This window comes from Colobus angolensis, unplaced genomic scaffold, assembly GCF_000951035.1.
Source record: "Colobus angolensis palliatus isolate OR3802 unplaced genomic scaffold, Cang.pa_1.0 Scaffold63, whole genome shotgun sequence".
Lineage (NCBI taxonomy): Eukaryota > Metazoa > Chordata > Mammalia > Primates > Cercopithecidae > Colobus > Colobus angolensis.
The window spans coordinates 9773027-9800869 of record NW_012119932.1 but is presented as its reverse complement, the minus strand read 5'-3'; the positions used below and the strand labels follow the sequence as shown (position 1 = coordinate 9800869).

Here is a 27843-nt window from a genome sequence, read left to right as displayed (position 1 = left end):
CATAAGGGAGCCTGGGATCACATATGTGCTTTGACATTTTCTAGCTGTGGAACTTTGGGCAAGTTACTGACCTTTCTAAGCTTTGGTGTCCACACCATTTTCTAATAATGGAGAATGATTTAGGGGTAATCTAAACACTGTGTGTGTGTGTGTGTGTGTGTGTGTCTGTGTGTGTGTGTATTTAAATTCCTACATAATTAACTTTCAGGGAGAGCTCTTATATTACCTTGGTTATGGTTCTGTTGAAGAAGTATGGCCATAAGGGAGCCTGGGATCACATATGTGCTTTGACATTTTCTAGCTGTGGAACTTTGGGCAAGTTACTGACCTTTCTAAGCTTTGGTGTCCACACTGGTGAGATAAGGATATGAAATGGACTTCTTTCATAGGGTGGTTGTAAGGACTAAAGGAGATCCTCATAAAATAGTTAGAAAAGTGCCTGGTACACAGTAAGCATTCTGCAAATGTGGCTCTCTCTAGTAGTTGCATATGCTAACATCTATTAAACTATTTTGTGCCATAGTTTGTTATTATAGTTTAAAAATACACAACAGGTAATTTATTTAGACTACCTAAAATCTTGGGCAGAAAGTCACCATAGAACACACAGTAATTTCTTGGGATTCATGAATTCAATGTTTGCAAGTTTGATATTTGCCAAGAATCCAAAGGCCTATACTATGGCATGAGGTATGGAGGCTGGTTAAGAGGTACGAGCCCTTGGAGAGTGGGTCTGGCCTATTACACTAGTTCCGCTCTCACCATGGACTTACACACTTGCATTCTTGTTTTCACATATGCAGTGACCCTTAGGAAGTTAAACTTTATCGCGTATTTTAGGGAAGTGCACGTCAGGTCTCAGTAGGCTTCCCTTTGGGACGTCACTAACTTATCAATCAGGGCATAACCTTCATACGTATTCCCAAGCATTTCACGAAATTTAACGAAGGCTCAGCTTAAGTACTTTAGGAAACCTCCTTTTTTCACTCACCTCCAGGGACTGCTTGCCATGAAGCATTGAAGCCTCTCCCGTTTATAGATAAGTCAGTCTTGAATCGAATTGCTAGCTCATTTCCAGTACTGGACACCTGCATGGGGTTCTCAGGTGATCTCTGGGTACACAATTGGGCTATTCTGGGAGACTGGAAATCGGGGCCTCCATAGATCTAACATGGGATGTAGGAAAAAAGACTTTAAAAAATATTTTAGGCAATTACAGGCCCTTCCCCTGGCTCATTTTAACCCCTGGCTCCTTGGGTTCTACGATGATTAGAGATTGAAATCTCAGCCTCCCTGGGTGGGGATGCACTATAAACTCGAGCTGAGTTTTCAAAGGCACTCCCTCTGCCTTAGGAACACACAAGTTCAATCACCCATAAAATGCCTGCTAGTTTCATCAGCCAGAATTGCAGAGGAGGACGGAGTAGATTATCCCAGAATCTTCCCTATCTCCTCTTTTTGTCTTTTTCATGTCTTCATGGAATTTCCTGATTTCTCTAGCAGAAACATTACAGATCATACAGTATTAAGTCTTATCTTCTGAATTTTAGGGGGACATGTAAAAAAAGAAATGTCTGATTTTCTAACTCTTATAGGCACACATGATTAGTCTTAGCATAAAGCCATTTTCTTATGAAAGTTGAGTTCACTGAAGGCTACCAATACCCCAGTTATATTTTTAGGAATTTCCTCCTAACCTGCAAACAATGTTTTCTAAGATCACACATTGAATATAACGCTTACGCTTCTTTAGGAATGAAAATACCAGCTCTCTGGGTGTGTTTTGGAGCCTAAGGAAGGGGATGCTATGCACCCTCCCTGTGCCTGCTCCCAGCATGCCCATGCCCAGGAACCTGACCAAGTGCATGCCACTTTTCTGCTCAGGGATTGCCCTAGACTCTGCCTTAGTCTCCAGATGGCTCCTTCTGTTATAGACGGGAGACAGAGAAATACTGGGTAAAAGAGGGTGGTTCCCTGGCAAAGGAACCACCAACCACCCCCCAAGCCTGGAAACCTGCAGCCCTAAATGGGAACAGGCATTCTTGTTTTCACACCCAAATGTTGCCTTTTGGCCTGCCATGTTCCCATATCCTGTACCCATATAAACCTCCAACCCCAGGGTCCACGAGCAGATGAGCAGGTGAACAGAAGAGCAGAGGAGGAGGAGAGTGACATGGCAGAGAAGGAGAGAGGAGAAGGAGCATCTGAACGTTGAGAGGAGCTTGGCTGGGGATGGTCAGACAGTTGATCATCCATGGGACAACCGAACTCCAGGGGGAAGATCATCTTCCCACTCCATCCCCTTTCCAGTTCCCCATCCATTCCGCTGACAGCTACCTCCATCACCCAATAAAATCCCCACATTCACCATCCTTCAAGACCGTGTGTGACCTGATTCTTCCTGGAGGCCAGACGAGAACCCAAGTACCAAGCGTCACTGAGCTGGTTATCACTTAAGCTGTCTGTGGATGGCAGAGCTAAAAGAACACTGCACCCTGCCCATGGGGGCTTTGAGAGTCACAGGCACCCACCACTAGACCCTACTGTGGGTAGCATCTTGCCTGGGTTCCTGCACCTGCCAGTCTGTGTGCTCCCCCTCCCATAATGGGTTTGAGGGCACAGCAGCTGAACAGATGAGCCACACCCCTGTCACACGTCCTGAGGAGGGGTGGCTAGGGAACTCTCCCGTTTCACTTCTAGATCTATCACACATGACTTCAGACCATGCAGGCGCCTTCAAATCTGCCAAACTTGTCTGTCTGACTGGAATCCACTACCCCAGTGACATCGTCCTCTGGAAAGGGTCCCCTTGGGCTCACAGAGGGCATCTTGCAGCCACGGACAGCCTAGGTCAGGCCTCCAGGAGGCCTCACAGACAGGTTTCTCAGTCTCCTCTGGGTCCTGTTTGTCTCCTGTGTGTATGTGTGGGGCTGGGGAGGGTGGCGAAGGGAGGATGAGAATCAAATAGAAGATGCTAACTTCTCATCTTCAGGTCTTCAAACTTCAATTTGCAAAAGAAAGACCATCTTTGGGAGAGAGTTTTCAAAGACATTGGTATCTGAGACCTTCACAACTGCAACCCCAGCCCTCCATGTACAGGCACTCAGGACCAGAGCCAGGAAGGCGGCTCTCAGGGGGATCTGGGCACAGTGCCTTCCCACCCTCCCTCTGTGCCTTTCCCCCACCTCGAGACAGTCTGCCCTGATTCCTCAGCATCCCCGGCCCTTGCCCACCCTCAGGGCCCACTGCTGACTGATAGGAAAATCACTCAAGTGTTCTCTGGGGAGAGGGAGTGAGAACAAGAAGCCTACTTTGGGGAAAAGTGTGTGATTTGAATCTATAATGATTTCTTTGTCTGATTAATTCCCCCCAGCCATCCGGGAAAGGCCAAAATGAATGAAACTGCTGTTCCACAGAGGGCTGAGCACAAGGACAGTAATTGCAAAGGAATGAAGCAGACCGACTGCTTCAGGCTTATTTTTATTAGGAGGAGCTGATGTTTGTGCACTCCCCCCAAGTCCCATCAAAAGCAGGACTTTTGGAAGAGCCCTGTGTGGCCCCTGACACGTACACATATGCAAATGGCAGAAGCAAGCTTGCTTGGTGTGTAGAGTCAGCTTTCTTTCCCATTTTCAAGATCTCCCTACCCCTTTACCTAGGGAACAGTCCTCAGAGCATGAAACTGACAGCATGTGTTCCCAACCACCCCAGCCCAATCAACGGCACGTATTTGGAGAGACCACTGAGCGCAAGTGTTAAGTTCTAACAAAGAAAACTCACACATCGGCAAAATATTCTTTGTTTTCTCTGCTCATACATGCCCTTGAGATCACAAACATAATGGGTATGAGTTGGCTGGACCTAGAAGCCTCTAGAAGAATAAACACTGCCACTTTGGACATTTTTGCTTCCTTTCTTGCAAGGCTGAGCTCACAAAAGCCTATCGCAGAGAGGCCAGACCGAGCTAACTGTCCACACCAAGCAATTGTCCTGGTTTACTGCTCCAAGGAGTGGATTTCCTTTTCTGCCTGATGCCAGTTTGGAATCTCTCTAAAGACTTTCTCAGAGATTAAAGTGAAATCAGGCAGAGTGTTTCCATGACCGAAACAATGGTCCTTCTGGCTTCCACAAATAAAATCGATAGCACATAAGAAAAAGAAGGAAAGAATTTCAGGGCGTGGTTCATTCAACTACAGCATGTGACTAAACTTTGGGGGGAAAAGAAGTGGTCTGATGATCACAGATTTAAAAATGTGTTGTAGCAAATGCTCAGGAGGGAGAACATTTCAAAGCCTATGGTTTTAATCTGTTTTGAACATTTCTTTCTGCTCTGTTAGCTCCATTTATTGTTACAATCAAGTCAGCATTCCGGGGTTATGAGTAACCAAACAGCTGCTGCTTTTTGCAATGGGCCACTTTCTGGACTCTGATTTTTGAGGGAAAAAATGACTCCTGAATAAATTTTGTGAAATCCAGGTAAGCCCAATATTTAGTGACTGTAAGGCCCCACTTGCCTACACTTACATGCGGGCTGAGAAAGTCAGCAAAGTTTTTAGATCACATGCCCACCATGGGTAACAAACCTTTAAACCCACTGCTAACATGCTATCAGCAGCTAGGGAGGGGTGAAAAAAACCATTCCACTGCCATTAGCCCAATTTTATTACAGCAGTTTCCACATGAGTTGAGCATTTGCAGAAAACCAAAACAAGGCTTTTGAACAAAATGTCAGAGGATTGCTCATTTTAGCTTTCAGAAAAAAAAAAAATTCCCCAAATATTTAAGGGCCTCAAAACAGTCCAAGCCCTGCTTTTGGTGGAACATGGGAGGCCACTGCAATGTCAGCTTGTCATAATAAAAATAAGCCCCAGGCAGACTATGCGTCTTCTCACAGCCATTTCTGTCAGGCATAGGGCTCTCCCTGAAAACTGCTTCTGCCTGGAGTCCCTGATTTCGTCCCTCAGGCTCCAGGCCTGCTTTCAGGGAACAGCCCATCTCTACTTTCTACCATGATGGGCGTGACACAACCCAAAACACAACTGGCCCATTTTTATTTTGCCAAGTGGGCAACAATCACATGCACCTCGGAGTATGAAAATAAAGGGTTTGGAACAGGGCACATAGCTGTGGAAGATCTGCCACCAGCCCTTTGTAAGTGATAAGGGGTTTAGTGCAGCCAAGCAATATCCCTGCTGGTGAGCGAGGCCATCTGAACATTCTGCACGTGGATGCTAGTCCTATTTTGTGCTGTGAGTGTGAATTTCAGGAGGCACCTTGTTTCTCCTCTGAGATGGAGTTATGACTTGGCAGCAGTCCTTCCATGAAGACTTACGAGTTCTATGTGATTTCATTTACTGTAGCTCTATCATCAGACAATAGCAAATTGTCCATAGAGCTACAGAAATGAAATCAGAGATAAAACTGGTAAGTCTTTTAGAGTTACTAAAAGTAATTCCTAGTGACTCTCACTGAGAAGGATGACTTTACTAAATTACTGAAAGTAATGAATTACTAAAAGTAGTGATTGAATGATTTAGTGATGAATTACTAAAAGTAATTCCTAGTGATTCTCACTGAGGGATGACTTCATTTCTTTTCAAGGTAAGAACTTGTTTTATAATTAAAGTTTTTTTGTTAAAGTTTCCTATGAGTCCATATTACTCATATCGACCCCTTGCACCCTGCACCCATCTATGGTCTCAGGGTTTACTGGAGTGTTGAGCAGTGACTGGCTTCAGTTATCAGCTCTTCCACTCCCCTTCCATGTGGTCATGGAAAAGCCCATTAATCTTTTTGAGACTTAATTTTGACCACTGTAAAATGGGAATAAACTTCCCCTCTTACCTCATGGAATGATTTCATGTTTAAATGAGAACATGGAGGTAAAAATTCTTTTGTAAAATACCCTAAATATGCATTATTACAGTGTGCCAATCAGAGACTTTGATGCTTTCATTCATTCCACAAACTTCTATTGAGTGTTTACTATTTGCCAGGTACTCTGTGGAGCTGGGAATATAGCAGTAAAGCAAAGCAAACAAACATCTAGCCTCATGGAATTTAGGTTCTACTGGATACAGAATCCTTGTCATGCTGTGCTACAGCAGTCCCTAGAGCTGAGGTGACAGGATTTTTGTGTGTATTTGGAAGACATTAAAGTTTGCAGACAGGTCAAAGTTCAAAGTATACATAATAAACGTGTTACATATATGTAACTATATATAACATATGACATAATTATGTAGTATATGGTATACTTACATTAAAATATATAATATAATTTATTACAATAATAAATATTAATTATTGTAATTATTAATTATAATTTATAATGTAAGTATATAATATGCTACATAATATTACATATATCTGGGACATCTATATATGTTATAAAATTATATAAGAATATTATGTAAATAATGTAATTATATAGTATGTTATATAATTATAACAAATTACATTTATATAATTTTATAAACCATAACAAAATATTTTAAAACTATATATTTAAAAAATATATATATACACACACGCATATTCTAATGACTAGATTCCTGCAATTAAAAATTGATTATAATAAACTTTTGGGTTCAAGATTCTCAGACTATTTTAATGATCCGAGACACATCCTTTGCAGTAGTGCTGGGAAAATTTTCATTTTCAAATGCCTCATGCTACCTAGGCGGCCATTTTTTTGCAAAAGCCCTCTGAGGCAGATGGCCCTGGCGTCCCTTGAAGACCAGTGGCAGCTCTGGCAGGCCGTCCCTGTGCTTGTTGGCAGGGCCAGTCTCTATGCTCCGCCACGTGAATGCTTTTTCTAGGGGAGCTTTCTCAGACTACAAGGGTGAGGTATGAGCCATCCCAAGCACAGTCCCTACGAATGGGAACCAGAGTAGGGGGACGAGTGCCTCCACTGTGGTCCTTCAGAGGGTCCCAGCACACGGAGTCCAAGTTGCCCCCAGGGGCTCCCTCTGCTGGTTCCCCCTCCCCCTTTCCTTCACTCACTGGTCCTGGGCTCCTGCTTCCCGGCATCACCTAACTCAGCTGCAGCCAAGGCCTTCAGGCATCGCTTCAGGGAAACCCGAACCACATATTAATCCCATGTCTACCAAATGATCACCGAAGGGCTGATGCTCATTAAAATGTCTAAGAATAGAACACTGCTGACTACTGGAAAGAATTCGGAATCTTGGCAGAGTGATTTCCTGTTCTACCCCAAACTTTGGGATGTACTAAAAAAACTATCTCACTTCCTACCTCCAAGACATCAAAGTTGCATCTTGAATGATACTCCACATCGAAGTCATGGATGGTGAGCTGAATGCTACTCCCCGGGGCCGTCCTAATGTACCAGATACACTCCTTGTTGGGTGGATACCTGTTGGGGTACCCGGGGCTGCTGAAGGAGCCTGTGGCCCCAGACAGCTCTCCACCACAACCTGTTAAAACAGCAAGGCTCAGTCAGTTCAAAGTGGGCAGCAGCCCGTGGAAGGTAATTCACAAATTCAACTCACCAAAAGTTCATCAAAAATATACAATGCCTAATTTAGGAGAAAACCATTAAGTTACAATAAAGTTATAATTATGCAGTTATAAAACAATGAGAAAAAAATCATGGCTACAACTTATTAACTTTATACATGCAAAAATACAACACTGATTATATATAATTTAGTACAATAATGCTCAATCCTTTTTCTTACCATATCAAACCTTTGTACTTTCTTTTCTAATTTTAGATTTTCTTTATTATAATGAGGCAAGAATTACATAACATAATAGGAAGTACAATGGGCTGTGTGAGCTGTGGTCGTGAACTTCAGGTCCCTGGGTCTTCAATATCCTTGTAGCTAATACATTATTCTGCAGTCCCGTGCAGATCTAAGAACTAGAATTTTAGGTGCTAAAAATCCTTAGCTTTGTACCAAAGACTGTAGGAAATAAACAAGTAAATGATATAGGTCCTAACTCAGGAAACTGACATTAAACAACAACAAAAAAAATACAATGGATATAGAAAAATCCAACCAAGGAAAAAGACAACAGCATGTGTTTACGAATGTTGATATGTCATGCCTTAGAAAGCCATTCAGGCAGACCATGACAACAAATAATCAAATGCCGTAGCCTGCGGCACACAATAGAACAATGCCGCCTTTCATTGAGTGCTCATATGGGCTCTCCATGTATTTCCCGTTTCAATACTCATAAGGACCACATGAGGCAGGTACTGTTAGGATCCATTTCTTAAATGAGCAAATCAGTGCAAACAGAGGTGGCATGGATTTTCCAAGGTTAATTGATATTAGGACACTAACTGAGGTGATCTCATTGTATCTTAGTACTTCATTACTATACCACACAGGCTCTCACACTGTTTGCAGGAATTCAGACAGAGATTTCAGTATGGAGAGGAAGAGAAAACTTTGCAGAAGAGGTAAAATTTAAGGAAGGCTTGTGAGAGACAAAATTAGAAAAGAGATTATCTTGTTTTCCAACAGCAATTTTTGGTGAATAACAAAACATTTTTTGCTCTTGTTAACATTTCTGGGCCTCTTTTTCTTTCATTCTTTTTTTTGGAATAGTCTTCATTGGTTGGTAAATTCTTCCAATTGCCTGCTCTTATTCTTCAAGGCTTTTCATGTGCGATCATTAAAAAGTCAGGAAACAACAGGTGCTGGAGAAGATGTGGAGAAATATGAACATTCTTAACACTGTTGGTAGGAGTGTAAACTAGTTCAACCATTGTGGAAGACAGTGTGGCGATTCCTCAAGGATCTAGAACTAGAAATACCATTTGACCCAGCCATCCCATTACTGGGATTATAAATCATACTACTATAAAGACACATGCACACGTATGTTTATTGTGGCACTATTCACAATAGCAAAGACTTGGAATCAACCCAAATGTCCATCAATGATAGACTGGATTAAGAAAATGTGGCACATGTACACCATGGAATACTATGCAGCCATAAAAAAGGATGAGTCCATGTCCTTTGTAGGGACATGGATGAAGCTGGAAACCATCATTCTGAGCAAACTATCGCAAGAACAGAAAACCAAACACTGCAGGTTCTTACTCATAGGTGGGAATTGAACAATGAAAACACTTGGACACAGGAAGGGGAACATCACACACCAGGGCCTGTCATGGGGTGGGGGAGGGGGGAGGGATAGCATTACGGGGAATACCTAACGTAAATGACGAGTTAATGGGTGCAGCACACCAACATGGCACATGCATACATATGTAACAAACCTGCACGTTGTGCACATGTACCCTAGAACTTAACATACAATAATTTAAAAAATAAAATAAAATAAATAAAAACAACAGCGCCTCCTCACTCCATTATGAGTAAATGTGCATTTTTCACGTGAATGACATTAAACTACCATGGCTTCTAAAGTAAGATGCCAAGTGTGAGATCTTGTCTACTATCCACTCTGTGCAAATTTCTCCTATACAGTGAGTTAGAAGAAAAGCTTTTAAAAGTTAAGGAGTTAAAAAAAAAAAACCTCCATACAGAATTCCCCACTGCACTGAGAAGCACTGAGAATTCTAAGAATATTGATTCGGCAGAGAAATCTGACTCTAGCTCAAAGCACTACTATCTTCTTGACTTCTCAGTCTCCTTGCACTTGAAAACCTCTGCATTTTCAGACTTTAAATGTATTGCACAGAGCAATATCTTTCCTGTTTCCTATAAAGTTCCCGCTTTTATTTCTAAAGGCTATGAAAAAGCTGTTTAAAATTAGATGTGCTGACATTGTTTACAGACTATGGTGAATCTTAAAAAAACACAAGTACCATAAAAGATGAGAAAATATTTGTCTGACTACAACACCACATGGCAAATATTCCTGAAGCCAAAATCATCACAGATTGTCCGTATCTCCTGTACCACTGCCCAACTCCAGGGAGCACCGCTCACAGGACATTCTATAACACGATGCTCCTGGAGTGGTACAACACAGTGGCTCATGTAACTCGTGTTAAGATATACCACCTTTTACTAAAATACATTATAGGTAAGCAAAGCCTGTTACTCAAAATTTTTTTCTCAGCTTGCATTTTCAGTTCAGATGGTTCTTTCTATCAGTGGTATCAAATAAATTATCCAATGGAAAAAATCTAGAGGAAAATAACTTTATGGCCACATGATATAAAAGATAAGAAGGAAATGAAAGCTTAGATAGCTAATTTCTGCATTTTTACTTAGCATTAGTTCATCAGCCAATCGAATTCAATTTTTTTTTTATCACAGTTGATTCATCTAAAACTCTGTGTAACATTTTTCCATTGTCTTTTCCAATTGTTTTAGGTTTCCTTGTGAATTCCTTCGCAAATAACAGGATACTAATATCCTTAAATTAGTCACTGTAAACTGGAATGGTAATACAGATTTGTGGCATTCAGTAATGTTTTTTAAAAATTACAGTACAGTTATATGGACCCACAATGTCTTTTTTCCTAGGATTTAAAGCAAATAATAAGGTTTGCTTAATAAACAGAGCAAAATTTTATTTTTAAGTATTTTTTGTTAATAGCACGTGTGTATGTTTCTAAAAGAAAAATTTCTTTTTTCCTTTTTTTTTTTTTTTTAGTAGAGATGCGGTTTCGCTATGTTGGCCAGACTGGTCTCGAACTCCTGACCTTAGGTGATCCACCCGCCTTGGCCTCCCAAAGTGCTGCAATTACAGGTGTGAGCCACCACGCCCAGCGGAGAAATTTCAATTTTATAAGTGATACTCTGTCAGGAAAAATATTGTGTGGTTATGAGAAAGAGAGAAAGAAACTGTTAGGGCTTGAAATATCTGAAGTTTTCTTTTTCTCCTTCATGCTCTCACTACCTCTGGGGTTTAACATATCAAAAGGTAACATTTGATTTAAAAGTTCACAGCAAATGCAAAATAGGATAGATTAGTGGTAATTTTTGGTCAAAATTATAAAGTACTAGGAGGTAAAGTTAATTCTGGTAATTATGGTGGAAACTTAACTCTCTTTGTATTTCTAAAATTTGAAAGAGATAAAATAGCTTCCCAATTCCACGTATTTATTCATTCATTCACTCATAAGTGTTTATTGAGCATCAGCCCGCAATATAAGCAGTGCTATAGAAGCCAAGTGTATTCAATATCTCTTGGAAAACAGAAAGACATTTATAGACATAAAAAGTGCTATTACCCACATGTCTTCTTGCAAGTTATTAAACCCTTTTTGCTTTTCTTTCAGTTTACCAAGAGTAATTTCAGTAAGTTTTTATTTGAAGAAAACAATCTGAATTCTAGTCTATCCTTTACCTGTTAATCGCTGGTAAGTTACAAATAAGAATAAATATCTCATCATGCCATTACCAGTCATATTTGCGACTCTAGATGCACGACAAAGGGATCACAAACAGGGATGGGAAAAAGAGATGGAGAATACACAAATCTGGAAAGGAAAGAAGTTATATCAACCAATACCCATCAGGAAATAACACAGGCAGGGATGTTTAGACCACCAACATTCTTGTCATCATCCGGTTACCTGTCTGGTTGAAGGAACAATAAAATGTAAAAGAAATAGAGAAGTTTTTAAAACTGGTCATTCATAATCTAAAATAGATGACAATGATTTAGAAAAGCCTTTCAAGGTCTACATAAAGAAGAAAATTTTAAAGATGAAAATACCAGCCAGGCGTGGTGGTTCACGCCTGTAATCCCAGCACTTTGGGAGACCAAGGTGCGCAGAACACCCGAGGTCAGGAGTTCGAAACTAGCCTGTCCAACATGGTGAAACTCTGTCTCTATTAAAAATGCAAAAATTAGCTGCGTGTCATGGTGTGCGTCTGTAATCTCAACTATTCGGGAGACTGAAGCAGGAGAATTGCTTGAACCCAGGAGGTGGAGGTTGCAGTGAGCCGAGATTGCACCACTGCACTCCAGCCTGGGCGACAGAGCAAGACTCCATCTCAAAAATATAAAAGATGAAAATACCCACCAAGAAAAGGGAACAGTGACAAGAGGAATAAAGAGTTTTGAGAGAAATAGACACAGTGGCTCTTTGTCACTTTGGTAAGAGAAAGTATTCATGGAGTACACATGATTTTAGAACTGCTTAATTGGCATGTTAGATTGCAAAACTTTTGGAAACATTACAGTGTAACAGAGGAAGCATGGGCTGTGGTTCAGATAAATGGGTTCCTAAACTGGCTGTGATAGTTCCTTGATAAGTAATCTAACCTTTCTTTCTTCTACAGCAGTATGAATAGTTACTTCATAGGGTTGTTACACAGAATAAATGGAACAATCCAAAGTTTTTAGCTAAATGTTGTACATATCATAATCCTTTCATACATGCTATGTATTCTATCTTTACATTTTTTTTTTTACTCTTTTATTTTGAAACAGGGTCTTGCTATATTGCCCAGGCTGGTCTTGAACTCCTGGGCTCAAATGACCCACCTTTCCCTCCCAAAGTGCTGGGATTACAGGTATGAGCCACCACGCCTGGCCATGTTTTGTATCTTCACAAGACTTTATCCCCAGATTTGAGACAAAGACTTGGAGCTAGAAGAAGAATTACTGGCTAAAAAGCTATCATGAATAGCTAGAGAAGAGGTATGAAATTGGTTGTTCATTAAGGTGCATAGAAAGTTTTTAAAAGACAATCCATATTTGTATGGTAGTTCAGTTCTCAAGTGCTTTCATTTTATTTGAATTATTTTTATCTGAAATGCATTATTTTATTTGAAATTAATCATGACAACTTGAGGCAGGTAACAATGATAATGTCAGGCCCATTGTAGAGGTGAGCAAAGTGAGGTTCAAGAAAGCTGTGGAACATGCTCATATCACTTACTGAATAGCAGATGTGGGTGCAAAACCCTATTCTGACACCAACCCACCCCCATTGTGACCTCCACTTCTGTGTTCTCTCTCCCCTATGCCTTGCCAAGAACTTCGGCTCAAAAGCATGGAACTAACAATGTTGAACACTGCCCTCATTACTGTCCTGTCCCTCCACTGAAGACAATCACCATAGCAACCTGGAAAACGTAAACAAAGCAAAAATCTTTTAATTGACTTTGAGGCAAAATCTAACAGAATACATCATTAGACATCAGTTGAACTGGAATAAAATAAGGCCCTGAAGAGAAGCCTGTGTTTTTCAGTTTTAAAGAGTTAATCTTTATAAAAGTTTTAATACTGGTGACTGATCATCTGTTTGACTTGATTTTCCTCCAAACTCTCAGCCATCAGCTGAAAGGAAGTGCTTGCTTTATCTGTAGGAAGCACATTGATCTGCTGAACTCATAACAACCAAAAGTTACAAGCTGCTGCTGCTTACTTGTGTAGATAACTTAAAATACCTTCATAAAAGAACTTTGCTAATATTGTTTTGGTTTTTGTCCAAAACAAGCCATGAGTTATAAAATTCCAGTACTGAAACATTTAATAATAATCTTCTATGTAGGTACTATCTTTAAGTTCATATCTGTGCGTTTTTAATAAGAGCTTTAATAAAAGCAAACCAGCAATGAAACAGCTAAATGGAACCCGAGGCACAAAGTTTAACAAGTAAATGCTGTATTGTCCTGTGACTGCTCAAATGCAGTCACCGCTTTGCGCCTGGCATTTTCCTGAAACTATATGCCATAAACTGATGGCATCAGGAGGAATGACATCTTGAAATTGACATTGCTAAAGCCTAACAAGGATGGGAGAAAAGGAAGAGAGAAGTGACCCAACACCGACCCCCTTCCACCCTTATCCTTTCATTCCTAAAGGAAATGCCTGAGAAATCAACAGTTGCTGTTAAAACAAAGCCAAAAAGCCAAGGCATGGTAAAAGAGAATTAAATTTTAAACATAATTAGTGACGATGGTCACATGCTCCATTAAAATGGTCATTTTATATTTTAATAGCTTTTTTCTATAACTTAAAAATAAAAACTCTTTCTGTTCCATAAGACCTTGAGATGTGCCTCATTGGCGAGGCCAGTTTGCCCTCATTGTGTAAAAAGGCAGCTTGTGGGCTGGGCACGGTGGCTCACGCCTGTAATCCCAGGACTTTGGGAGGCCAAGGCAGGCAGATCACGAGGTCTGGAGATTGAGACCATCCTGGCAAACATGGTGAAACCCTGTCTCTATTAAAAATATAAAAACTTAGCTGGGCATGGTGTCAGGCACCTGTAATCCCAGCTACTCAGGAGGTTGAGGCAGGAGAATCACTTGAACCCAAGAAGTGGATGTTGCAGTGAGCTGAGATCACACCACTGCACTCCAGCCTGGCAAATGACAGAGTGACATTCCATCTAAAAAAAAAAAAAAAAAATGCCAGCAAGGACTCTTTTGGTAAGGCAGGTGTGATATGAATTGGTAACTAAGAGCTCAGAATCTGGGGAAGGCCCAACCCAAGGTAAGGTGAACTATTTCCTGGAGTGAGCATACAGGCCTCACTTCTGATACATCTATGGAACATAAAATAATGTAATTACAAGGATTTTGAACAGAAACTTTCAGGTCAGGGAGAGTGGGGAAGTGGAGAAGAATATGTGCTCCTTAAAATGGTCAAAGTTGTTCAAAGGTGACTGACACGTAATGAGAACCACAAAAAGTCAGTAATTCCTGGTTTGATGTTACCAGTTAATTCTCCAACATTTCACAGGTGTGTGGCCAAGTGATAGGCATCTGTCCTACTGGGGTCACTGGTCCTCTCTGAACACAAGGCCAAGGGTGGAGCCCCTCAAATTCATAAGGACATGAAGCATTTGCAGATGAGTTTTCTGAGGGATTTGGTCAGATAGCATGTATTCTGTGAGGATGGAGACAAACTGGAGTGATCATGAGATGAAATCACAGAAGAAAATCAAGCAAGTAAGTAAAGGCCAAGGAACATAAAATTTCCCTGAGAAAAAAAGAAGGAAGAAAGAAGATAGAAAAATGGAAGAAGAGGACAAAACATGGTGACTCTAGGAGAGGACAGAGTTGTCCCTGTATTAGGTTGAACACTGTGCCCCCAGACTTATGCCCACCAGGAACCTGTGACTGTGGCCTTTTTGGAGGGAAGACTCTTGGCAGATGTAATCAAGTTAAAATGAGGTGATACTGGATTAGGGTGGAACTGGAATCCAATATTCTTGGTTTCCTTATTCGAAGAGGGAAATTTGGTCCCAGACACCAAGAAGGAAGAAGGTCATGTGTGGATAGATACAGAAATTGGAATTATGTATCTACAAGTCTTAGAAAGTCAAAGACAGCCATCAGTCAACAGAAGCTAGAAGAAGCAAGGAAGGGTCTTCCCTAGAGCCTTCAGAGGGATAACCCTGCCAACTCCATGACTTTGGACTTCCAGCCTCCAGAAGAAAGAGAATAAATTTCTATTGTCCCACGCTACCCAGTTTGTGGTACTTACGGTAGCCCTAGGAAGCTAATATATCCTCATTCTTTTCCTGATAAATGAGATGGCCAAATTCCCAGGTAGGTACAAAATGGTAACAACTATTTGTGTGGTATTCAAAGAGTGCGCTTTTGTAAACTTTCTGTATTTATCTTGTAATTATTACTTCCTATTTGTCATTTTGAGATTTAGAAGATGGTTGGTCAAGGATAAAATTTTCATGAAAATAGAAAAGGTCTACTGTTGAGAAAACTAGCAGCAAATACAGGGCCAGGTATCACATCAGGAAGAAATAGGTAAACCCAAGAACCAGGGAGTTAAGTCATGACAATTGTTAGCATTTGAGAGCCAGTAAAGGTTTAGAAAGTTTCATGTTCCATAAGGACTTCATCCCTGCCCCATATTTTGTGATAATCCATTTTATTCGACTAATTTATATACAGCAGTGGATATAAAGTAGAACGTCAGGTTTCAATGGTAGAGACACAATAAAAAAGAATGAAAGAATAAGTCATTGCATGAAGTCAGTGACTTGGAAAACAGATACAAGAAGTTTAGAAATCAATGCTGTTGACTGCTATAAAATGACCTTTACATTCCTATTCAAGATGTCATATAAATATTCAAAGTTAAGACTGTCATAGCCATCTGACTATCTAAGATGGCCTAGATCTCAATACTGATGTGTTTCCCCTTAGTACATCATCAAAGAGAAAGAAATCTAAAACACCCATAATTTTGGAGTTTCTGTGTAATATAAATTTTAATTTCCTGTATACAAAAGGATACTATCTTTCATCGTAACCTAGAGAAGTTAGCCAATCTTTTCATCTTTTCACTTTGATTAACCTTATCAGTTTCCTTTTAAGCTACTAATTTCAATCAAATTAAAAAATGGTTTCCCAGTAGAAATCCCTTGCTTACAATTCTTCAAGAGAAATCAATCATTTGATCAATCTCTTTTCCCTCTCCTTAGATATTTTTGAAATGATTGAAGACTTCTAAACACAGTTTAGTATAAAAAGATACAAGGAAAGAAATGAGACTAAGATAACTGTACTAATCTCCCCTGAAATAAGTAGTCATGCCGAAGGCTACTGAAAGCTTCTTTATGAAATCCCTCAAACAAAGACAAAGAAAACATGTTCTCTGTAGACAATTTCCAAGTTCAACAATCATACTTCTATTTAGAAATATTTATTCAAACCTGCATTCCTTCAATTTCATTATTTTGGTACACAGGGCTCTCACAGGGAAAAGCTCAAAGAGCCTCCAGGGCCCTACATTGCAGGCCTCTCCCTGATTCCTTCCCTCCCTCCCCCAACCTCTAACCTTCCCTCTGCAGGGAGTGGACTCCACCCGGGGAAATGGACGCATGTGGGCAGCACCACGTCCAGGGCAGTGGTGTTCTGTGACCCTTTAAACTCTGTCCAAATCTGAACCTCAAGGTTGTTTTCTGTGATTACAACATCCTGTGCTGCAGGCCCCTCGCAGGGCAAATCCTGCATCCAGCCAGCCTGAGTCCTTAGCTTAGGGAAAGTAAAACAACTAAACTACCCAAATCCTCACATGCTCCACCCCAGTCCCATGGTCCACCCCAGCCCGGCCAAGCTGTTCCGGGGGCAGCTACCCTTTCACTCTTCACTTTAATATAACTTCTCCCTCTTGTAAGCGAGTTTGTATAACTAAACCTCAGTAACTCACTAGATGATCTCCATGGTTTCTCCCAGATCGGTCAATTCCATCAGCAACATATAGCAGCTCCAGAACAGCACTTTATAAATGAGTAATAAAGCAGAAATTGTGTTTAAGGATTGCAAATAACATTAACTATTTGGAACTTGTCTTTTGCCAAGCAATGCTCCCCTCCGCTCCAACCCACATATTACTGCTACTTGAACCTGAAGAATGGATGCATTGTGTCATTTAGTGGGAAGCCTTTGAAACTAGATCACCATCTACTTGGGAAAGACTGCACATATCTCTTTAAAAATATTTATTATTATAGGAATTTATAAAATTACCTACTCTAAGCTCTGACCTTCTTTGCAGTGCGGTATCATTTGATCTTTTTTTGCAATAAAAAGTTGTGGGGAAAAATTATTTGCTTTCAGGCACCGTGGTGCTATTGATCACATGGCCTTTGAGTTTGACACCACACACTGGGTTTTGTGTTCTGATTCCATTGCTTAGTGGATTCATGAGTGTGGATATGTTACTTAACTTCTCTCAGGTTCCTTCCTCAGTTTTCTCACCCATAATAAGGGAATGATAATGCTCATTTCAGAGAATTATTGGGATGAGACATGAGATCATATTTTTAATTTACATATGTTAAGTCATGTTTTAAAATGATAACATCAACAACAGTAATAGTGAATGAGATGTCAATTAAACCAATGCACTAAGCATTTAATCATATTTTCATTCACTCTTTATATGGCAATATAGTTTATTTTGACCATAATGTCTTCAGATAAATTTAAGATTACATTTAGGTGGTAAAATCTATATTATTTATCCTGTATTCCTTCAATTTCATTATTTTGGTACACAGGGTCAAAATAGTCTATATTTGAGTAGCCTGTGAAACTAGAAGGAGAAAAAAAATCAAGGACAAAGTATATTATTGTCATTACTGATTTACAGATTATCAAATTCTACTAACTCTTATAAGTGGTCATTACTGTCCTCCACCAGATTTGTTCTGTTTGTGAGACAATGCTGCTGCCACCTGGCATTGCTTCCTCTGTTTCTCTGAGTACACAGTGCATTCACACAAAACAAGCCCTTGGATATGTAATGTTTGAGACAAATATGGCAACATTTAAGTCAATGGTCAAAAAAAGAAACCTCTGGGGACAAAAATTCAGGTTCTACGCTGAACTTCACATTTGTTCTGAGTTGGCTTACACTCATTTTATACTTCATTTTTGGTTGCTATGATATTTGAAACTGAAAAAAAAAAGGGTGGTTTCAGTTTTTGTGTCATACGAAAAAGTGTGGAATCCCCTGCAAAGTACATGCATTCCTCTATCTGGGATATTGTTGCCAGGGAACGAGAACACAAACAGAAGTTTCGAGAAAGCCCTTCCTTTGGCCCAGATCTCAAGGACTGTGATTACAAATTGTGCAATCTATGATTTGGGAAGGTCATGGTGGTTTGAGGGTTATGTTTTTTCTTTTTATAACGGTTTCAAAGAGCGGCAATAGAAATAGAACTCCAAGTTTTTCAAACAGTGGCAACATGGGAATGGGGAGGCGAGACTCCTGAGAGGCCCTTGCTGGTGAAGAGACTCAGAGCCAACATGAGAAGAAGGTCAGCTGTGTGGATGTGTATTTACTGCTGTCGTCAAGGAGGTAGAAATGTCAGGAGTGAGCTTTTCCACTCATTCTGAAAGGTCTGCATACGCATAGCTTTAATGCTGCCTCTGATCATTGGGACCTTGCTGGAGAAGCTGTGAAGCCAAGGCCAAAAGAACTGCAGGATTTTCTTAGTCATTATCCCAGCTTTACAACAAGGAGTTATTTAGAACGGATTTCTTAGAAATCAGCATCGTCCATTAAGAATTTCTTTGCAGAAAAGATGTAAGTGAAAATTTGTCATAAATAAAAATCAGACTCAGTATCACAATGCACAAACCTGTGCTTTGGTTCCATACTAAGATGGAACTCATTTCCAGTCTCCATGCTTAAAAATATTTTAAGACTATCACAAAGACAAAAGCCCAAAATATCAGATAGGCTGAAAAAGCCATCATACGCAGGATGGGATATAGCATATATAAATGTGAGAGAAAGAATAGTCAGCATTTAGGGAAATATCTCTTAACTTAAAAACAGAGCTGGTTGTTTTTAAAAGCTTCTCTTTTACTTAAATTTTTACCAAAACCAAGCAGTATTTCTTTATCTGACATCACATTCTTGAGGTTACTTTGGAGGCGGATGGATGGGTACTTTACCATTTCTCTCTGTGTGACGTTATGTCTATCACAGCCTAGCAGGAAGCGACACTGTAAAAGCAATTCCATCACCTACGGAGAGGAAGGTCTGCGCCTGAGATTAGAACCAGACAGTGTGATTCACAGCTCAGCCCTGTGAACCTGCCCTAGAATCTTTGCTGACCACAATTCATAAATCACTTCCATTGCCAACATCATACTTCCAGATTGTTGTGAATTCTTTCACCACGTGGCATCAAGGACATACAATAACAAAAATTTTAAATTGAACATTTTTTTGTTCAATAAAATTTTTTTGTTCAACAAAAGTTGCTTGTTCAATAACAAAAAAGACTCCTAAAATCATTTTCAAACTGGAAAACTTAGGTAATCACGCGTCTGTATTTCAAAGTTATAACCTTGAAGAAATTATTAGGAAGAGAGAATGTGGCCATTGGTCTAATATTTTCTGGGCCAGGATTTATCACAGCACTGGCCACATAGCCCTTGAGTGTCTTTGCTGAGGATTTATCAGAATGTTACTCCCCTTTGATCGTCAGTTGTCTTGGCTCTGCAGACCTCTATTCCCCGTTCTCAGTAGCCAGGACCCAGAATAGTCCCCTGGGGTTGCCTCTATCACTGTGATCTATGATTTCTCCAATTGTAATCTCCTCCCTTGACATTTCCCACTCCATTGTCTAAAACAACAGTGGTTCCCTTTTCCTTACTACATTAAGTTCACACTTGTCTGGCTGGCTTTGAGAGTTTTAAAGAATCTAGCCCAGGAGGTCTATGAAGCCTTATACCCCATTGTCTTCATTACATCAGGCTTATTTCTATCTCTTTCTTTGCTCATGCTGATCCAGGCACCATCTGCACCATCTGTCAATTCTTGTCCTGATCATTCTTCAAGGGCTCTAAAATCTCACAGAGTCCATGAAGATTTTCCCCAGTGACTTCCAGCCTCCTCACTAGCCTTGCAATAGGCACCTTATAGTTCAGCACTTCCATTGGTTTTCTACACCTGCTTCCTAACTGATCATGCACAGCTTGAAGACAAAGACTAACGTGGTATTTCTTTCATATGCCTAAAAATACCTTGCACAGTTTTGGATATATATTCCATCATGCTCCCAACTCCAAATTCACCAACACATAGTTTATTCCAAAGTCTCTTTCTCTGGCCCAAATCCTCACCTAATTTTTATACTTACACCGGCCATTGCTGAAAGGATACATCCCCTGAACATCTCAAATGCAGCATGTTCAAATCGGAGCTCACAATTTTCCCCCAAACGTGGTCTTTTTCCAGGATTTCCTATCTATGAATAATGGCACCAACATGCGCCAAATCATATACCGCAGGAAAGCTGGAGGAGCTATCCATGATTCCTTCTTCTCTCTCCCAGACTGACACACATCTACTCCACCATCAGATCTGCCCACCACACCTTCTAAATAGTGGTTTGTTTTTTTTTTTTTTTCTAGCAGAATTTCGCTCTTGCTCTATTGCCCAGGATGGAGTGCAATGGTGCCATCTTGGCTCACTGCAATCTCTGCCTCCCAGGTTCAAGCTATTCTCCTGCCTCAGCTTCCTGAGTAGCTAGGATTACAGGCACGCACCACCACACCTGGCTAATTTTTGTATTTTTAGTAGAGATGGGGTTGGTCAGGCCAGTCTCAAACTCCTGACCTCATGGTCCACCCACCTTGGCCTCTCAAAGTGCTGAGATTACAGGTGTAAGCCACTGTGCCCAGCCCTAAACAGCTCTTTAATACACTGCCTCACCCACTACTCATTTCCTTTCTCCCTGCTCTGATTTAATAGCCCCCCCAACTAGTTACTCAAACTCTCAGTCTCTTCCTCTTCTTAGGCATCCCTCTACTTACCAGAACTCTTATTCTAAAGTATACTTGTGTTTGCATCACTAAATTTCCCACTTAAAAATCCATCGATGGTCTTTCCCTGATGGCAGAATAAAATCCAAATTTTGGCAATGTTTCTTATCAATTGGTTTCTGATAACCTGTCCTGCCTCAACTTCTATCACTCCCTTTCCCTAGTGTTTCTCACCTTTTCTTCATTATCAGCCCCCTAAGGAGACTGTTCAGACATTTTTTTCCAAATTCTCAACCATGAAAATTTAATACAAGTATATTGTATATCTGTTATGTACTGTATATCTTTATGCTTTATACATTAAAGAGTAAGAATTTCCTAATCCCCCTACCAAGAGCCAATTTTACCTCCTTGGAGTTGATACTTCCGCAGTGGAGAATGCAGAGAATGTGTGGTCTAGCTGAAGGACTTTCACTTTGCAAAACTTTTGTACCCTCACGCCTTGCTGCTTCTACTTAGAAATGCCTTCCTCTCCCAGATATTTGTCTGATCAATTCTTGCCCATTCTTTAAAACTCAGTGCAAATGTCAAAGCTGCCTGGAGGGTCCTTTGAAATCCCGCAGGCTGACCTAGCTATTTTTTTCTGCATTCCCATGGTGTCCTGGATTATGTATATATTTCTACACTTGGTTTGCCTGCCTTGCCTACCCAATGACTAACTCCCCAAAGTCAAGAATGTGATCTGCTTCCTTTCTGTTATGGGCTGAATTGTATCTCTGCCGAAATTCACACATTGAAGTTCTAACTCCCAGACCTCAGAATGTGACTGTCTTTGGAGATAGGGCCTTTAAAAAGAGATGATTAAGTTAAAATGGAGCTGAATGGACTCTAATCCAATCTGACTGGTGTCCTTGTAAGGAGCAAATTTGGACATACAGAGCTATCAGGATGAACACACACACAGAGAAAACATCATGTGAGGACACAGGGAAAAGGCAGCATCCACAAGCCAAGGAGAGAGGCCTCAGGAGAAAACAACCCTGCTGACACCTTGACTTTGGACTTCCAGCCTCCAGAACTGTGAGACAGCACACTTCTGTTGCTTAAACCTCCCAGTCTGTGGCATTTTTGTTATGACAGCCCAAGCAAATTAATACTGTCTATATTCAGACACCAAGCCCAAAATACGTGCTGGCTGGTTGGCTGAATGAATGAAAAACTTGTTCTCAAAAAATATCTGCTTGCAGAGGTTATGTGTAATTGACATGTAAATAATCATGTAATTAACATGATTCACAGTTGTAGCTGCCTGTTCATAATAGGCTGGGCCCAGATCTTCTCCTATAGCCCGGCTTACTCACCCTCACACCCTAAGGCATTCTTACACGAGACAAGTGGATAACGGAATTACAAAAGATAAAACCTTTGTCTTCATAGGGTGAACCTCCCAGAAATCCTACTACATGTACTCTAAGCCACAAAAGGAATAAAATTTTTGAATGAGAAGGAATTTCCCTGAAAGACCAGTGATAAACCAAGACTAATGAAAAACCATTTGAAAGAAGATACCTGGAAGAAAGGTCTAACTTTAAGAGAAACACTGCTGACCTCACGGCAGTTTTCTGCCAGTGCTCTAAGGATGGTTTTTCAAAGCCCTTTGGTACAGTGTTTCATGCCCACAGGTAGTCAAGAAGGCACTGGCTTACATCCAAACCAAGCCAGTCATAAAAGATCTTGACATGGTTTTTAAAATGTTCTCTTCAAACTAATTTCTGAAACTTCTCAAGGCTTCAGAAATCTCATTAATAGCTAAAAGGAAGATAAAATGGACCCAGCCCCCATTTGAGAGGCTGATGTCATCTATCTTCCCAAAGAAAAGGCCACATTTTCCTTTGTGGAAATCCTGGGTGACATCACCTCCTGATCACATGCCCCTTAGTCCTGCCCTCACGAGCTCCCAGCTGAAGGGTTCGCTCCCTTTGCAAATGTCACTCTCTCGCTCACAAAGCTCCTTGACCTTGTTTGTATGCTGGATTCCATCACTAAGTGAAAGAGGGCCTCTGGGAGCAACGACCAGAAGAGGCGAGGGGGTGTGTGCAGCTGGCTGGGAGGCTGCTTTTCACACAGCCTGCGGAAACTTCTGTATTCCCCACCCCTACTCCCTACCCCCTCCCGCCGCAACCCAGACGGAGGCCCCCAAGGCTGAATTCAGCCTCTGGACAATGCTGTCAAGGCTGAATACCATGAACCGATTAGAGAGACAGGGCAACTGTGGCCATTTCTTTATTTCCAGGGTGGGGCCCTCTTTGAGGACCCGCATAAAAGGCCCTGCAATATTACTTCGTCTCATGTCTACAGGGCCACGTTCAGAAAGAGCCCACAAATAAAGCCTGGTTGTAGATCTGTTTTCTTAAAGCCAATAGAAGGTTTGTGTCGTTCACAAAGCAGCATATTTTGTAAATGCATTTATGCATGAATTGGGGAAATGAATGCACTGTGTAGGAACTCTTCCTCAGAAGCAATGCTTAGGAGACAATGTCACTGCCGAGTTTGAATTCTCTGCTTGGTGCCTGGAGATCGTACTGCACAGTTTAGAAAAGAGTCAGAGGGGGAGGCTGGGGTGGGGGGAAGGGCCTGCAAGGTGATAGAATTCTGAGGAATAGAGGGTAGGAGTTTAAAGCCACTTGACCTGGCCAGGACAGGAAGAGCAACTCCAGGGCCAGCGTCAGGGGGGTTGTCGTGAGCCCTCCACCTGATTCTGAGAACATCCCTTGCGGGGCAGTGCAGAGAGAAGCCTAATTCTTTTCCTTCTGCTATGTTACACACACTCACACAAATGCATTTAAGAATATTATCACCAGATCAGTGGCTCATGCCTGTAATCCCAGCATTTTGGGAGGACGAGGCGGGCAAATTGCTTGAGCCCAGGAGTTTGAGACCAGCCTGGAAAACAGAGACACCCTATCTCTACAAAAAATACAAGTTAACTGGGTGTAGTGGTGCACCCCTGTAGTCCCAGCTACTCAAGAGGATGAGGAGGGAGGATCACCTGATCACAAAAGGTTGAGGCTGCAGTGAGCCGAGATTGTGTCACTGCACTCTAGCCTGGGAAACAGAATGATATCTTGTCTCAAAAAAAAAAAAAAAATACAATTACACTTGAGCATTGAGAGTAATTTATACATTTATTTAGCCCCATGGCTGCAGAGTCCCTGCCTGTGTGTGTGTGTGTGTTTGTGTGTGTGTGTGGTGTGTATCTTGAGCATTGCGAGTAATTTTTAAATTTAGCCCCATGGCTGCAGAGTCCCTGCCCATGTGTGTGTGTGTGTGTGTGTGTGTGTGTGGTGTGGGGTGTGTCTCTTGAGCATTGAGAGTAATTTATACATTTATTTAGCCCCATGACTGTAGAGTCCCTGCCCGTGTGTGTGGTGTGTGTGTCTCTTGAGCACTGGGAGTAATTTTTACATTTATTTAGCCCCATGGCTGCAGAGTCCCTGCCCCTGTGTGTGTGGTGTGTGTGCTGTGTGTGGTGTGGTGTGTGTGTGTATGGTGTGTGGTGTGTCTCTTGAGCACTGGGAGTAATTTGTACATTTATTTAGCCCCATGGCTGTTGAGTCCCTGCCTGTCTGTGTGTGTGTGTGGTGTGTCTCTTGAGCACTGAAATTGTTACAATTTTTTTAGCCCCATGGCTGCAGAGTCCCTGCCCATGTGTGTGTGTGTGGTGTGTGTGCGTGTATGCTTAGCCACATTATATGCTTAGCTCTGCAGCGCCTTGGCAGCGCTGTTCCTCTTGGACTCAGTTCCAGCCTCTTGACTTCTCAGGTCCCTCGGGCCCTTTCTGCTCCCTCCTATCACAGGGTCCTTCTTCTACCTGGAATCCTTTTCATTCTCCTGCTTACCTAGTTAACTCCTGCTTATTTTTTAGGTTTTGGTTCAGAGGTCTCATTTGCATGGAGATCATCCCTGACCTCCTGCCAGGCCCAGGTCAGTTGCCCTGTGTGTGCCCACTTGGCACTACTCACGGTTTTGATTTTCTATTTATTTAAGTGTGTTTTTGTGTGATGTCAGCTTCTCCTACCTAGCCTAGCTCTGTGAGAGTAGGAACCAAGCCTGCTGGTCTGAGTCACTCTGTGTCTCCCATCTCAGCACAGTACCATCCTTACTGTCTGTGGAATGAACAAATGCGTGAATGATACCTCACGATTTACGTCTTGCATTTACCTCCAATGGATCAAAAATGGTGGGACCTCTCTGATGGAAGAGCTCGCCCTCTCTGTGGGCTCCCCGTCTCAGGTTATCTCAAACTAAAGACTTCAGATGCAGAGTATTAAACTCTGTGTACCATGGTATTGGATACCTATAGAATATTATGAACGATTTTGCATAGATCTAAATGACTAAAAATTCCTTTCCAGAAAGTTCTTCCCAAGTATAATTTACATATTGTGAGCAAAACAGAGTTAAAAAACAATTTTATATTTCAGTTCTGGCCCCAGCTGGCAACGTTTTGTTGCATAATTCTGGCTCCGAGTTTCCAGCAACTGGGAGAAAGTTTTGAAATAGTAAACAGGAAAGGAGAATAGACAGAGGGTGCCTTTGACTCTCCCAAAGGAAGACAGATTCCAAGCAGAACTGGTAGAAAAAAACGTTCCCAACATAAAACTCAGAGCTTTCACCAGAAGATTCAGCATGTTGGCTGGAAGAGTCCACTGATACAGTAATCTGAGCGCAGCCTGCAATGACCATTCAATCAAGCTCCTTAGAGTTGCCTTGGGTTAGTAAGGCTAGAACAGTCTGGAGGGGAGAGGAAGTAGCCCCCTAGGAGAAAGTAATCAGCAAAATCACTGCACCCCCAAACTCTCCATCCTGACTGTATGGATGAATCACTTAAGGAGCATTTAGAAATTAGCAATAGTCAAGGCCCCACAGCAGACCAATTGAATCCTATCTCTGGAGATTGGAACCCAGGCATGGGCACTTTTTAAAACTCCCAGGCCATTCCAATGGTGCATCTAGGGCTGAGAACACTCTCCAGGGCCTTGAGCCCAGGCTTCCTGGTTAGCATTTCTTACCTTCTACACTTCTGTCCCTGGGGGAAAGTTCTCTCTGCTTTAGATCTTGCTATTATCCTACTGTCATTAAAACAAACAGTACAATGTGCCCTTTCAACATCTCAGAAGGATTCTCCAGTCCCTAGGGATACTGTCTTTCTACGATCTCATTCCTCCAGTCTCAACACTTGCTCTCACCTTGTTCCTCAGAGTGGTCCACAGAGCAGCACCAGCAGCATTACCTGGGAGCTCATTAGAAATGCAGATTCATGGGCCTTGCCCCAGACCCCATCCTCTATCCAACAAGGTCCCCAGGGTTCATGTGCATGAGCATCTGGGAAGCACATATGCTCTGGAGAATGCCCCAGCCCTTGAAAATCTGGGCCATTTCCCAAGATTCTCCTGTCCTTTCTGTCTCTTTTCACACTGTCTCTAGTTAGAATCATGTGTTTCAGAATCATGGAATACTACAGATGATCTGTATTATAGAGATGAATCAATCAAATCCCTGTATTTAATGGATCAATGAGTTGACTTAGGTTGAATTCACCCACTTGGGCCAGATGCAGTGGCTCACGCCTGTAATCCCAGCACTTTGGGAGGTCAAGGCAGGAGGATTGCTTGAGCTCAGAAGTTCAAGATCAGCCTGTGCAACATAGTAAGACCTCAACTCTACTAAAAATAAAAAAAAAATGCCAAGTGCAGTGGTACACATCTGTAGTCCCAGCTACTCAAGAGGCTGAGGTGAGAGAATCACTTAAGCCTCAGAGCTCAAGTCTCCAGTGAGCTATGATCACACCATTGCACTCCACTTTGGATGACAGAGCGAGAACCTATCTCAATAAATAAATAAATAAATAAATAAATAAATAAATATCTACTCACCTGATGAAGAAGGTGGTCCAGGACTTCTACAAGATTAATTATCACAACTCATTTACTTTGGGAATTCATAATGTACATTTCAAGTTGCAAGTAGCTCTGTGGATGACCACTGACTATTTTTAAATACTGAAAGCCCCATACATATTTTAACAGAAATACACTCAGAGCCCAGTTTATAATCTCAGAATGCCTAGCTCTCCTAAGTGTATAATAGGGCTATTCAGTTACATGTAGCTCTGACATTCATATAATGAGTGCACCAGAATGTGAACAACCTTAAGAGTCAACCACTGCACACATTCATGTGTGCTCAGCTAGAGCTCAGCCCTGATTTTGACAGTAGGGCCACAGCTTAGATGTCTATGCTTGATTCCTGGTATGATCTTGCAACTCCACTTCTCTTTCCAGTTGACTGAAATACACCAATGAGCTCTAGCATCATGGTTGAGAACTACTCCTGTGAGACCCACAAGGACTACACCTTCCAGGGATAGATCACTCTAAGACAGTAGTGTGTCCGGAATTTATTCCTTCCGGTGGGTTCTTGGTCCTGTTAACCAAGAATGAAGCCACGGACCCTTGCGGTGAGTGTTACAGTTCTTAAAGCTGGTGCGTCTGGAGTTTGTTTGTTCAGATGTTCAGTTGACTGAAATACACCAATGAGCTCTAGCATCATGGTTGAGAACTACTCCTGTGAGACCCACAAGGACTACACCTTCCAGGGATAGATCACT

The 27843-nt window shown here is 41.5% G+C and overlaps 1 protein-coding gene across 1 annotated transcript in view; it reads right to left on the bottom strand.

Annotated features, from left to right (window-relative positions):
- CUBN (cubilin (intrinsic factor-cobalamin receptor)) overlaps positions 1-27843 on the bottom strand; it is a 315183-nt gene that overhangs the window by 160328 nt on the left and 127012 nt on the right. The window contains 2 exon segments of the mRNA XM_011963893.1: positions 992-1166; positions 7258-7439. Of these exon segments, the coding sequence (XP_011819283.1) occupies positions 992-1166; positions 7258-7439 (357 nt within the window).